Here is a 13037-nt window from a genome sequence, read left to right on the forward strand (position 1 = left end):
CTGGAGGTCAGTGTTCCAGCAGAAGACTTTGCTCAGGATGATCTCTGGCCAACGGACGATTCTGGCCAATATCTGTTGTAAATGGCACAGTATACAGGTGCTATAATGCGATAGTTACATTCTTAAGAAACCTTGCATCATAGAAAGTCATGTTATAGCAGAACAGGCTATAGTTGCCTTCAAAGCACAGATTTAAGCAGGTTTTCATGATCACACTATAACCAAAGTGGCACATGTAATACAAATAAATGTTCCCTAATCCATCAATCACGTTATAACCAATTTGCATTATGGAACCACACGTTACTTCTTATGTCAATGTTACCTTACCAACAAGTTTAGCTTTGTTTGGCAAGAATGTTGTAAACAAGCAACTGTAGGCAGTACTTCAATACCGAACCACAACATTTAGGATCTATTTTGCATAGACAAACTCTCAGAAGCTTTGGAATACATCAGACAATATAATCCTGCTATTAGGTAAACTAGCTAAATGATTTAAGATGAATTAGATGAGAAAATATCTTACCCTGCATTTGCTTCTTAATCTCTTTGGTGAGATCCAGCCAACTCTGAAATCATAAAAAAAGTTACATGAACTGCTTGCTGAACAATTGCAGAAATAAAATCATTATGGACCAAACCCCAGAATAATGGGTTCACATATTAGTCATAACAATAATTATGAAAAAAAGCCCTTTAAAATGCCTAAAAAAAAGGGAAAAACTTGTATTCCCTCCTACAAAGTACTGAGGTACTGGTGTCTATCAAAGAAGTTGTCTTAATTAAAAGTATACTCTTTAATTATCTCCAATTATCTAGCCTCCAAAGCTTCTCGATAGAGAATTCCAGAGATTCACTGTGCTCTGCAAGAAGTTTTACATGAACAATCCCTCATCTTCTAACTGCATCCCCTCACTTGAGACTCTCCCACTAGTGGAAGCATTTTAACATCTACCCTGTTAGGATTTTATATGTTTCAATATGAACACCTCATTCTTCTAAACTCCAAAGAATACAGACTGAATTTTTCTTGAGGCAATCCTGATAAGACAACCCCTTCATTGCAGGAATTAACCTGGTGAATCTCTTTTGCACTGTCTGCAATGCTGGAATATCCTTTCTTAAACAAGGGGACCAAAGCTGTACACTGTACTCCAAATGAGTCCTCACCAAGTGAGTTCCCATTCTCTGTTTTACATGATCCATAATTGGCTCTTCCCTTCCCTTCATCTAACTTCATCTCAACCAATAGGTTAAGAACCAATATCCATTATTAGCGCAATGGACTCCCACAACTATCTCAATTACAGCCCCCCATGCACTTTCTGAAAGGACTGCATTTCATTTTCCCCATTTCTGTGTCTCTGTTCTGACGATGAGATGTTCCACACCAATGTATTTAAGTGCATCCTGGACAAGGATGGTCATGTTTGAAATTGAATTTTGTATTTATTCTGATGGAAATAATGTATATATTGTAAATATGTTAAAAAAAACTTAATAAAAAATAGTGCATTTAGGAGGTCCTTTTTTCCTTTAACATGGCTTCCCCTCTACCGTAACTGAGGGAACTCTCAACTACATCTCTTATTTGTGTGATTCTTCTCTCACTCACTCTTCTCTGCTTGCACAAGTACAAGGTTCCCTTCATCTTTACCTTCCACTCCACTAGTATCCATGTTCAACAGATCCCACTGCATATCTTCAATGCTTTCCATCATTAAACTCATAACCCTCTCTTCTCAGAATATTGAAAGGGCAGTTCCCCGTGAATGCCTGGTTCCTTCTTCCATCTCCACCAACCACTCCCCTTCTTGGACCACTTTCCCATGCAACATCTACTGTTTTACCTTTTCCATTCCCACCATTCAGATCTCTGAACAGTCCTTCCAGGTAAAGCAGCAATTCCCTTGCACCCTTCCAATACAGTGAATCGAATTAGTTATTTACAATGTCGTCACCCACTACATTGAAGGATCAAAATACAGATTGCTTGACCACTTTCCAGTTGCCTGTCACTTTAGTTCTTCATTGCACTCCCATTCTGCCCTACCTTTAGCATCCTATATTGCTCGAACAATGACCAATACAAGCTTGAAGAAAAATACCTCATCTTCTGTCTGGACAAGCTGCAGTCCTGCGAACTGAAAAGTGAATTTTACAATTTTAGGTAACCACTCCTTTTCCCCTCCCCACAGGTGTGGCTGTACCTTTCTGCTTTAAATTGTTTCTTTCTGTCTTTAACTGCCAGTTTTTAAAATGCTACCTCAGAAACTTGGTCTTCTTCTCTCTGCCCCTAGGCCTTTCTGTAACTTTGATACGTTTATTTTCTCACTTTACCAATTCTGAAGAGTCCTTGACCTTAAACATCAACTCTGTTCCTTTCCCCACAGATGCTCCGACTTGCTGAGTGCTTTTGCAATTTTGTGTTTTTTTGCAGATTTCCAGTATCTGCAGATTGTTGTTCCGACTGCCTTTTGATTCATTTAACTGTACAGTAATTAGCTGTTCAGATTCTATCTGCTGGTTGCAATTTTTCATAAAATATTCTTGTAACATCCTGATAATTTTAAATATCAATAAGGCTTTAAAACAATACCTCATTTGGATAACTCTAATGCGAAACTTGCCATCATGAAATATCAAGTGCTGAAATCAGCCATGCAGAACTCCAAGTGCTGCCTTTTGCTAAGAATGCCAGATTTCCAAATGGATTATAAAAATGGATCCAAACCCTCAAAATATTCAGTTTTGGTACCCAAAAACTGAAATATTTCCCATAAACATGGAAAATATGTAACTAACAGATATTGAACACGCAGACCTATCATGTAACACTTGCTGTTCTGATGCTATGAGATTCTACTTATGACAAAATAGAATGACAAAATAGAATGACAAAATGTGCAGTTACAACTTAGCTCACAACTGAGTACATGTTTAGTTATTCAGAACACATTCTGCTCTTAAAACCCAGGGACAATGTTAAGTGCTTGATGATTGATAGTGTTTTTATCCTTACTCATCCAGTGAACTAAAGACACAATTCAGCCATTCAATTTGTTTTAAATAAAAGTCAAACTAAACTATCTCTGAAGGGATCACTCATCTACTACCATTTTAAAATCATGGGAGAAAATGATAACTGATGTCTAAATATAATCAGTAAAATCCCCCTAAACTATGAGGAAAATTAAGAAAATTGATTTTGCTTCCTATTGAGCTGGAATTGCTCTGCAATTCAAAAGATTTCAATGTGATGTTTCAAATGATTTTCAAATCAAAACACCATGCATAATGTGCTCAGTGTTTATATCATATGTATAATCCAAAGGCAGAGCTATCATGATTTTTTTTGAAATACACAGCAGGCTTAGAAAGCTGTATCATCTACACCTGCAGTAGCAAATAGAGGAAAAAAAATGTCAGTTCACCAGCATACTGCCCTCCACAATTCTCTGTTCTGCTCTTACAAGTCCAATAGCATCTCACAGGTCCCTGCCAACCTGATATCTTATGGTCCATTCTCTTCAATGCAATTTACTTCCTCATTTGAATTGCATGGGACTATACTGAACCCCATTTCATGAAACCTTGCATAGTACTTTAAACTGTAAAATATTCTGCATTTAGTTGAAAAACTAGTACAAATCCTTAATATAAAAACATGAAATAAGGTAATAAAATACCTGGACTATTAGAAGTGATGAATAACCTAATCTACCAATTTATCCATTTATTCACATTGGGGAACATCTTCCAGATACACTTTTCCTTCCAAAGCTTATTAAATACTTGCTCTCATCTCAATACCTACATTATTTAGCAGTAACACAAATTTTCAGAGCAGATTTGTTTGATACCAGAACTTCATTTACACAGAGTATCCAGAAAAATGTGTTGTTCTTGGAACACAGCAGATTATGGGAAGAGTTTATGGAGATGGGATATTAAAACAAAATGGAGGGTTTTGATGAACTAAACAGATGCAAGTGACACATGGGTCTGAGGATACAATTTTGCAAAGTGACTGGCAAAAGAACCAGAGATGAGATGAGTTGAATTGAGTTTTTTTAAAAAAATGTAGTGAGCTACTTTATCTGTAATGAACTAATTGAAACTGTAATGGGAACAGATTTAATAATTATTTTCAAAAGGGAACTGGATAAATCCTTGAAGCTAAAAATGTTGGACTATAGGGAGAAGAGTTGGTGAACACTAATTGCTTGGCTCTTTAAAAGGCTTGGATTCTTTATGTGTAGTATGATTCTATGAAATAGTATCATCGTCATAGAGAAATGCAGGAAAGTAGCAGCTTACAAGAATGCATAATTTCTAGCACTTTCAACATCCCTCACCATTTATATCCAGAACAACAGTGATACAAACGATCTACTGTTATTATAATCTACATATTATCATGAAATACTGGATTATTAGGCATTCATTACATATTTACAAATCAAAGCTGAACAGCACTCACATGAGACACGTTACTAGATGAACTATTAATCCAATTCTGAACACCTCAGTGGGAAAGTAGTGGAAAAGGAAAGTTAAATTTTGAATGCAACATCATTTAGTATCACAGTACAGTACTATCACCTCATATTTGCAAAGAAAATAAAATTGCTTACTCTCTGATTTGTTGAATCCCAAAAGGCCAGTCCAAAATAGTCCTTCTCCAGAAGATTAAGATGTTGACACACTTTAGTGAAGAGTTCATGTCCCTTGGAATGTCTCTGTAACATAGATATATTACAACAATATTTTATGGTTTATAAATGTATCAGTTTTGGGTACTATGATTTAAGATGCTGAATAATTTTAATGTTCAAAATTAAAGCTGATTTGAACAACGTCACCAAATACTGCACATGCATTATTGCTGTATAATTACGTACGTTGTCACTAGGATTTGGAGAAGCATAACTTAGGTGTTTTATTCAGTGCCTACTTGAACTGTGAATAACAAATTGACGATACAAGTAAAGATTTTGTTGTACCAAATATCTAACAACAGTACTTTGGGTTGTACAATACTGAAATAAAGTCCCGTTGATCATAGCATTTGAAGAAATGGTACTTAAGTTATTAGCAGCAGGCCAATATATAAATAAACCTGGTGACAACAATGATAGAGGGTGACTTCCTCAATGATACCATCTCCCTTTCGTTAAGTCTGTTTTTTTTGGAATGACATTCAGCTTTTGTATTTAAACACTGGCTCCCATCAACTGATAGAATGAATGCATCTCCCTAGATATTAAAGTTAGATAGGACCCACTGTTAGGCCATGCTAGGAGCACTTCAAGCAGTTATTTTGCACTGTGTGGGCAGTTCAGCTCTGGGGTTTTGCATCCACTGGGAATCAAAGGAAGTATGGCTTCAGTAGTCTAGTTCAAGAAAAATTCTAACATGCTCTAATAAACCAAACTACCCATCTTGTATACAAATTAATTCCTGCTATTTTTGGAAAATGCTTACCTGCATTGATGCAAAATACTCAACTCGTGTGTAACAACACTGCAAAATTATTTTTAGAGACAAGTGACTTTACCACTTAAGCCTACTCTGATTCTTTCCCAGGAACATTAAGCTTACACAATCTTACCAAGAATTTGTAGTTCCTTCCTCCTTTGGTTTTAAAACCCAACCTTATACTTAGTTCATCAATGTTAGATTTTAGCTATTCTGCTCTTCCGTTCTTTTCTATACTAGCTGTTTTCTACAGAGTAGGCCTTGGGAGTTCATTTGTGCTTCTCCATAAAAATATGTTGGTCGGCTAATGATACAGTGAGCTGGTGTCCCAGTGCACTGCACAACCTTTCATATCCCATTTGTCAGCAATGGTTAATCAGTTATGATTACAACTGAGAAACTGCAAACTAATGGTGCAGAAGTTTTTGCGAAGGGAGGATTAGAAAAAGAGGGGAACACCCCAGAGCATTCTTGCACACGTAGTGGCTAGTTAAATGGTGCAAATACCTGGAGGCAGGTTCCCGTCCCATCCTCTCAGTAGGAGAATAGTGCAGTACGACCAAGGAGTAGGCGGGAAAACAAATAAAAATTTGTTTCACACATATTGCTTTGAAGTTTAATCTTCATACAGACTACATTAATGGACACCTTTTGGTTACAAGGCTTTAGTAGTATGTAATGAATCTCCCTGGCCAAGATGACTCCTGAAATCTTAGTCATCAATTGAAAGCTACACAAAAAAAATATCCAATGCGAGAAAGAGTACATCATTCTTACCTCAACGTCACATTGAAATTCAGTTTCATCCAAAAGAGTCACCTTACAGTGCATGGTTTTGGATTTTTTGGCAACCTTGGGTGGTGGTTTCAAATCCTTACTGGTTTTTTGTTCTGTACTTCCACCTTTTTCCTCGGGAACATCTAGCTTTACTTCATCCTTAACTTCAGGAGCCTTTTCTGGACCAAGATCTTCTTTTTCTTCTTGGGCTGGCTGTAACTCAAAATCATTGAGCAATTGTTAAAAAATTATTATGAATTTCAGGATTCTTCAGCCCTGAAGACCACATTTCAGTTTTCTTTCAAATTGACACACTTCAAGCAGCAATCACAGACAAATGACATTCCGATTCAAGTTAGACAACATCACTAAGATCAATTATTTCAAAACTCTGCTGAGTAATATCAATGATCCAAAACAAAAAGGACCAATTTTCTTGGGCTTCATGGGTTGATTTGTTGAGTTTTTACAGGTTACCCATTGTCCATCAGCTGTAATTTGCATACCTTTGCTTTAATCAAGTCCACACAAGCTCAATAATGACAATGTAAAAAGGTTCCCTATTTATCAGCATTTCTTTTCTACATTTATCAATGGAACACAAAACTCAAAAGTAAAAACTTACAAGCTGGGCACAAAAACAAACAGCAAGATGTATTCTGGGAAATGGGTGGGGAAAAGAATTTTCCATTCAAAATTGTTCTTAAAATTAAAAAAGAACCACCAAGGATTTAAACCTTTGAATTGCATGGATGAATTTAATCAAATCATTAATTGTTGGGACCTAATGCCCACCAGTATACTCATTTGAAATGCTTAGCAATTTTTTTTTAAAAGATGTATGAAAAGGTTCATTAAGACTCCCCTCTCCTCAAATTCTGCTGAGTTTCCAACATTTTACGGGGTTTCTTTACAGTCAGGCTTCTGATTAAATGGAGGGTAAAGATTAGTCTTGGAAACCAATATTTTGCAAGTTGCTTATACTTCCAAAATAAGTAACTGTCTGAAAGAAATTTTAATGTATTTATATACAGTACACAGATTAATTAGGCAAGAGGATAAAACAGTAGAAAACAAAGAATGGCAGGAAGTGATAAAATTGGAGAATCCTTTTAAATTACAAGTAACAATGTTAATGAGTTGGATTTTTTCTTGTGTAATATAAGCTACTTTCCCTGTAGCTTGGCTACAATAACACTGGTCTTTATTTCAACATTATAGTGCTGAGCTAAAGTTTCAGTAGACCCAAAGAGAGAGCAATTGCTCTGCACTCAGGAACTTTCTTCAAATTAATGAACATTTCTTTCCCACTATATTGCTGTTGCAGAGTAGTTAGAGCAACTTTGGATGTAGTATTGATTTCTGGTAACAAAAATTGTCATTACGTACAACAGCACACTTAAAACAATCAAATACAATTTTCCATTGTCTGGCTATTACTCAAATCATTCTAAAAAGAAACAATAATTACCTGAGTTTCAGCACTGCTAATGGAATGCAAATCTAAAGTTGCTTCTTCGTCAATATTATCATCTAGCTCCTGATCTGCGATAGGTGCCCCTTGCTCAACTAATTCCGTTCCTTCAGCTTGCTTTACTGAATCCAGTTGTTGTCCTGGTAGTGTGTTGCCAGCTTCAGAAGCTACAGCAACCTCCTTTCCACTTTCCTCTTCTGAAATCTGAGACTTGGGTCTTTTAAACCAGCCAGGCAAGAAGCGTGACAACCCTTTGCTGCTAGAAGACTGCTCCTTCTCTGTCTCCTCTTTGTTGGCTGGAACACCGTTGACTGGTGTTGTCGGTGTGTTCTGGTCTCCACCAGTTTGCTTGTCCACCACTTCTACTGACAGCCGATTTTCCTCTGGCTGACTTTCTGGTTTGTCAAATTTGGGAGGATCTTGTTCAGAACTTGGCTGCTGTGGATGGGGATTTCCTGTGGCAGCACTCAAGTTAATTTCTGTTGTCATGATGAGCCTTAAAAAAAATTTAAACATTTAGATACTTTTTTTTACAATCCACAGGAAAGATTTGTATGATATAGCACATTGTTTTCAGACTCAAAACAGCAGTTCCATTAGAACCATGCTAAAATACATTTCTGAACTTCATGAGCTGGCGAATTGAAGAAGAAATGGTGTTCAGCAATAAACTAATAATGCCACAAGGCATTCAAAACACAGACAGTAGTGGTGCAGCTAGGACAAGTGCTGCCTTATAGCTCCAGTGACCCAGGTTTAAAATCCTAACCTCCACTTCTCCCTGTGATCAGTGGGTTAATGGGATTACCCTGTGAGCCAACAGACACTCAATGGGCCAAATGTCATAAGGAAATATGAAAATAACAGTCCCAGAACCAACTTTTAAGCACTTTTTTAAAAAAATGAACTACACATACCACAGGGTTTCAGGATCATCTGATCTTCCAATGCCAGACTAAGTAATTGGGAAGCAAGTAGTACAAACAGAACAGTTTAAAAAAAAAACAGATGGGATCCTAAAGCATCTAAAAGTAGGAGGCATACAACACAAAAACAAGAAAATTGTGAAAAATCTTTATAAAACAATGGTTTGGTCACAGTTCTGGGCACCACCCTAAAATTGCAAAGGCTTTAAGGTTGCAGAAGAGATTTATTAACATTAATCCAGAGATCAGGGACTCTGGTTACAGGGAGAGACAAGAAAAGCTCGAGCTGCTCTCTTTGAATGGGATAGGATGAAATGAAACCTGATAGAAGTATTTAAAATGTAGAGTAGATGGTGAGAAACTGTTCTGACTGGCAGAAGAATCAAGTGCTAGAAGTAACAGGATAAAGGTGATTTTCAAAAGAACCAAAATTGATGCAAGGATAAACAGTTTTTCTTAAAAAGAGATTTGGATCTGGTACACTGCTGTTGAGTAAGGGATATAGGGTTCTCAACATGGCATTCAAAAGGGAACTGCAAATCTATTTCAGAGGAGGACATTCACAGCGCCACGGAGACAAGGCAGGAGGGGGACTAGTTAGATTGCTCTTGCATTGAGCTAGCAGGTACTTGATGAGCCAAATGGCCTGCTTTTCTCTTGCATCTGTGCCATTCTATGAAATTGTCTTCACTGCGCACAAACGTATACCTAAAGGAATGATCTAATGGTAATTTAACATTGCTTTTGCAGCAAATAGGGTGGTATTATCAAGGGAAAACAAATTTCAAATTACGCACATTTAAAGCAATGCAGTTACACCCCAATTCTATGGAAACTAGCAACAAAACAAGTCCACATTATGTCCAAGGAGACCCATCATTTGGTCAGTCATTACCTCCTAGCACAACAATTTAACACCCTTAATGGAATTCCCCAAACTATCAGACACGGCTGCAAGTGACACAGACTTGTACATTGCACTCCAAAGAAACAAAATATTTTATATAATACTTACACATATGAATAAATCATCTGGAACAGTGCCCGTGTGCACTGCTGAAACTAATTTTGAGTGCCTTGTGAAAACCACAATATGCCACTTGGGGCACCATATTTCACATAATTGACTGACATACTTGGCCAATTCTTGCTGAAGCATCACACAGTACACCCTAACAAGTTCCCTGCATTCTCCAATTTGAAAAATTATGTATCATAACAAAGTCCAAGTTGATAAGCACATGGCAAGCACAACAGTGCATCTGAGAGAACAATAGGACTATGTCCAAGCCAATGCAGTTTGAGAATTAAGAAACAAGGTGGGGGGGGGGGGGGGGGGGGGGTGGTGGTGCGGAGGGTGAATCAAATCAGGTACAAAAAGAGAAATAAAACAAATGAAATGGATTAAGAAAATGAAAACCAAGACGGATGATAAATGTAGTATTTATTTTAAAAAAATTTAAGGATTTACATAATACAAAAATGAGACTGAACTGCTTAAATTTTTCTTTCTAGGCTGGACAGTACTTAACTATTGTCTTGCTGTTAAAAGAACAGGCATTTAATTATTAACTATAATTTCCATACATAACCTATAAACAGTTACGAGTAAAACAAAAGAGGAATTGCTTGTTGAAAATTACTTCCAAAATAAAAAAGAAAATGCTTCGCAAAAAGAAATGGCAATTAAGTGGAAAGGCTTTCTTCTTTAAAAAAAATTGTTTCAACCATTTTCAAAATTAAGAACTGGCATTTACTCCCTAGTGATAATGCATGCTAAATAAGAATTACTGATCAATAGCATCCTTCTGTAGTTCTGGAACCCAAGACAGCTTACAAGACTGCTCCCTTGTCAAAGAGACAAATCAGTTTTAATGCATGGACTAAGGAAAAAAAACAAATGAGTGTAATTCTTCAATGGAGAAAAGAAAATTTTGCTACAATCAGTAACATTAATGTTATGCCATCCAAAACTTAATGTATACAATTTTTATTTAAAATGTTTCCTGAAAATGCAACTGATATAGACAATACAAGTTTATTGATAACAAAAACCTATTAAAAAAAAGTCAGCAGGTCAGGAAGATTTCAGGTTAAAGACCATTCATATAATGGCATCTCCATAACCAAAGACCTGTGGTCAAGTACAGGCACTCCCTGGGTTACATAGGGGTTCCGTTGCTAAGAACTGCCTGTAAACTAATTTTTCTGCAAGTCAGGAATAAGCAATTTCATTGAGGGCTGATTTATCATCTACCCTTGTGTAGTTACAAAGGAACAGAATTAGAATGTCCCACATCGAATGGCTCGTTTCAATGGCTTTAAAGTATAAATGGATGCTACATTGATTGATATATTCCATTGGTACAAATGTCAATAGAAGAGAATGTGTTGTCAATTTCCAAGGCAAATCTCTTAAGTGGCCTCTGCTATGAACCGGCAGCTGTGTTCTTAATTACAATGCATCAGTTTGATCACTGATGGGAGGTTACATGCAAGACTGTTCATCTTTTGAATTAACTTGCTGTTAACCCCATTTGATAATTAAAGAAATACAGATATCTTCTGGAGTTAATTTTCCCTGTCTTGAAAAGTGCTTTAAAATCTTAATGGGAAATATGCACAAAGTCAGATTTCTGTAAGTTGTGTGTTCCTGGGGCGTCCCTGTATCGATGGAATTCTTGTCTGCAGTCAGTGGGATATGGTGCATCTGTGGAGAGGATCGGTTGGGGGTGGGGAAAGAAGAAATGGAGGGATGCAGTAGAAATATGATGAGCCATTTACTAAGTAATTGGACATTTACCCATTTAATAATTTAGTAATAAAGAAGGTCAATTGGCATTGAAAGGCAGGGTACAGTTCTGCAATTCTAGTCATTACTAGTGCTCACAGAAAAGGATTACTTTGGGGGAAAAATATGATTTGGAGAAATTGCCAAAATTTGATTGGTTAGAACCTATCCATTTAAGGCAGGATGCTGAGTAATGCATGGGTTCAATGTGTATAGAAAAACAAGTACAAACTTCACTTCCCAATTCACCACAAACTGTTTTGAATTAACTGCAGAATATTTTTATAACCAGTACAACCAAGGTAAAAACAAAGCACAATTAAAGATGATGCCCAAGGAACAATTAAAGCCATATTATTTTCATCAACAGCAAGTGCTGTGATATTGTAGAGGAAGCCTTTTCGACAGTAATAGCCTTGACAGCTCACAATACAAAATAAATTAATTGGTACAGAATGTATTGTGAATGTTAACACACATTTATAAATCATTTAATTGGAAGAATTATTTCTGCCAATGCCACAGAAATGATAATGTTTTAAAAAAATTGCTACTTTCAAAATCTCAAAAGCTTGCCAAGTTGACAAGTTAAACCTTGTTCTTGGGATTCCAACTTATTGTTTTCTGTAATAGAAAGGAAAGTCTCTACACAAACATCCACAGACAATTATCATATTATTTCAACTGTAATTTTAGACAGTACCAAATCAGTGAAAGGCAATTTGGTCTATTATTTCAATGATTGCAAAATCCCAAATTGGATTAAGTTCAGGGCACAAAAAGTAAATTTCTTCCCCAGAATTCCTAAGCATGCAATAAAATACGTAGACAGGGTTTTGACATGTATTCATGGTTTAAAACAAAGGGGGGGGGGGGGGGGGGAGGTGGAATTCACTGCAAGCGGTGAGTGGACTTTTACAAAGACCCATTATTGAGTCTATTTGGCTGAAAGTACTACTAGGTCCACTCATGCTTTGAGAGGTGGATGCAATCAGGCTCGGTTCGTGCAGAGCTCCCGAAATCTGTTGACTGAACAGCATGTGTTCACAACCCCTGGCATCAGTTATTTAATGACTGACCAGTGACCATCTTCATGGGTAACTTTTGCAGTAAAGTAAATGGCATATCATTGAGAGGAAATCATTGAAAAATGAAATGTATGGGAGCAAACAGTCTGAACTAAGTCAATCTATCGACAGCTCAAAATCTAAGCCTGAGAGGAGAAAACTTGTCTTTTGTGCCATGAACAAATTTGGGATTTTGCAAACAGCACAGCAAGTACAATTAAAATAATATTTTGTGGTAATTGTCTCGGGGTATTTCTATTACAAATAACATTTTCTTAATAATTCTCATAATTGATTGATTTATAAATGTGTTGTTGTTGACTGGTCAGCAAAGCTGTTTCATTGATGGAATCTGGAAGTTTGGAATGTTATTGCAGGCTGTATCCTTTTACACTAGCTCCAGGTAATTCTACATCAACACTTTATAGTGTAGTCCTGCTAGAAATACAATGGGACACCTCTTGTGGTGATCTGACAATAAACATGATTTTAGTTGATTCAAATTTTAAGCATCCTTA

The 13037-nt window shown here is 36.6% G+C and overlaps 1 protein-coding gene across 9 annotated transcripts in view; it reads right to left on the reverse strand.

The window, feature by feature from the left end:
* Positions 1–13037, reverse strand: part of epb41a (erythrocyte membrane protein band 4.1a) — a 157201-nt gene that overhangs the window by 64854 nt on the left and 79310 nt on the right. For 7 of the 9 annotated variants that reach the window (XM_052036179.1, XM_052036180.1, XM_052036177.1 and 4 more), the window contains 5 exons: positions 7733–8231; positions 6262–6474; positions 5992–6015; positions 4641–4745; positions 530–572 (listed from right to left, as the gene is read on the reverse strand). In XM_052036179.1, coding sequence (XP_051892139.1) covers positions 530–572; positions 4641–4745; positions 5992–6015; positions 6262–6474; positions 7733–8224 — 877 coding nt within the window. In that variant the 5' untranslated portion in view covers positions 8225–8231. The remainder of the gene's footprint in view (positions 1–529; positions 573–4640; positions 4746–5991; positions 6016–6261; positions 6475–7732; positions 8232–13037) is intronic. The other 2 variants (XM_052036186.1, XM_052036185.1) reach the window with 1 other exon arrangement.

This window comes from Pristis pectinata, chromosome 22 (genome assembly GCF_009764475.1).
Source record: "Pristis pectinata isolate sPriPec2 chromosome 22, sPriPec2.1.pri, whole genome shotgun sequence".
Taxonomy (NCBI): domain Eukaryota; kingdom Metazoa; phylum Chordata; class Chondrichthyes; order Rhinopristiformes; family Pristidae; genus Pristis; species Pristis pectinata.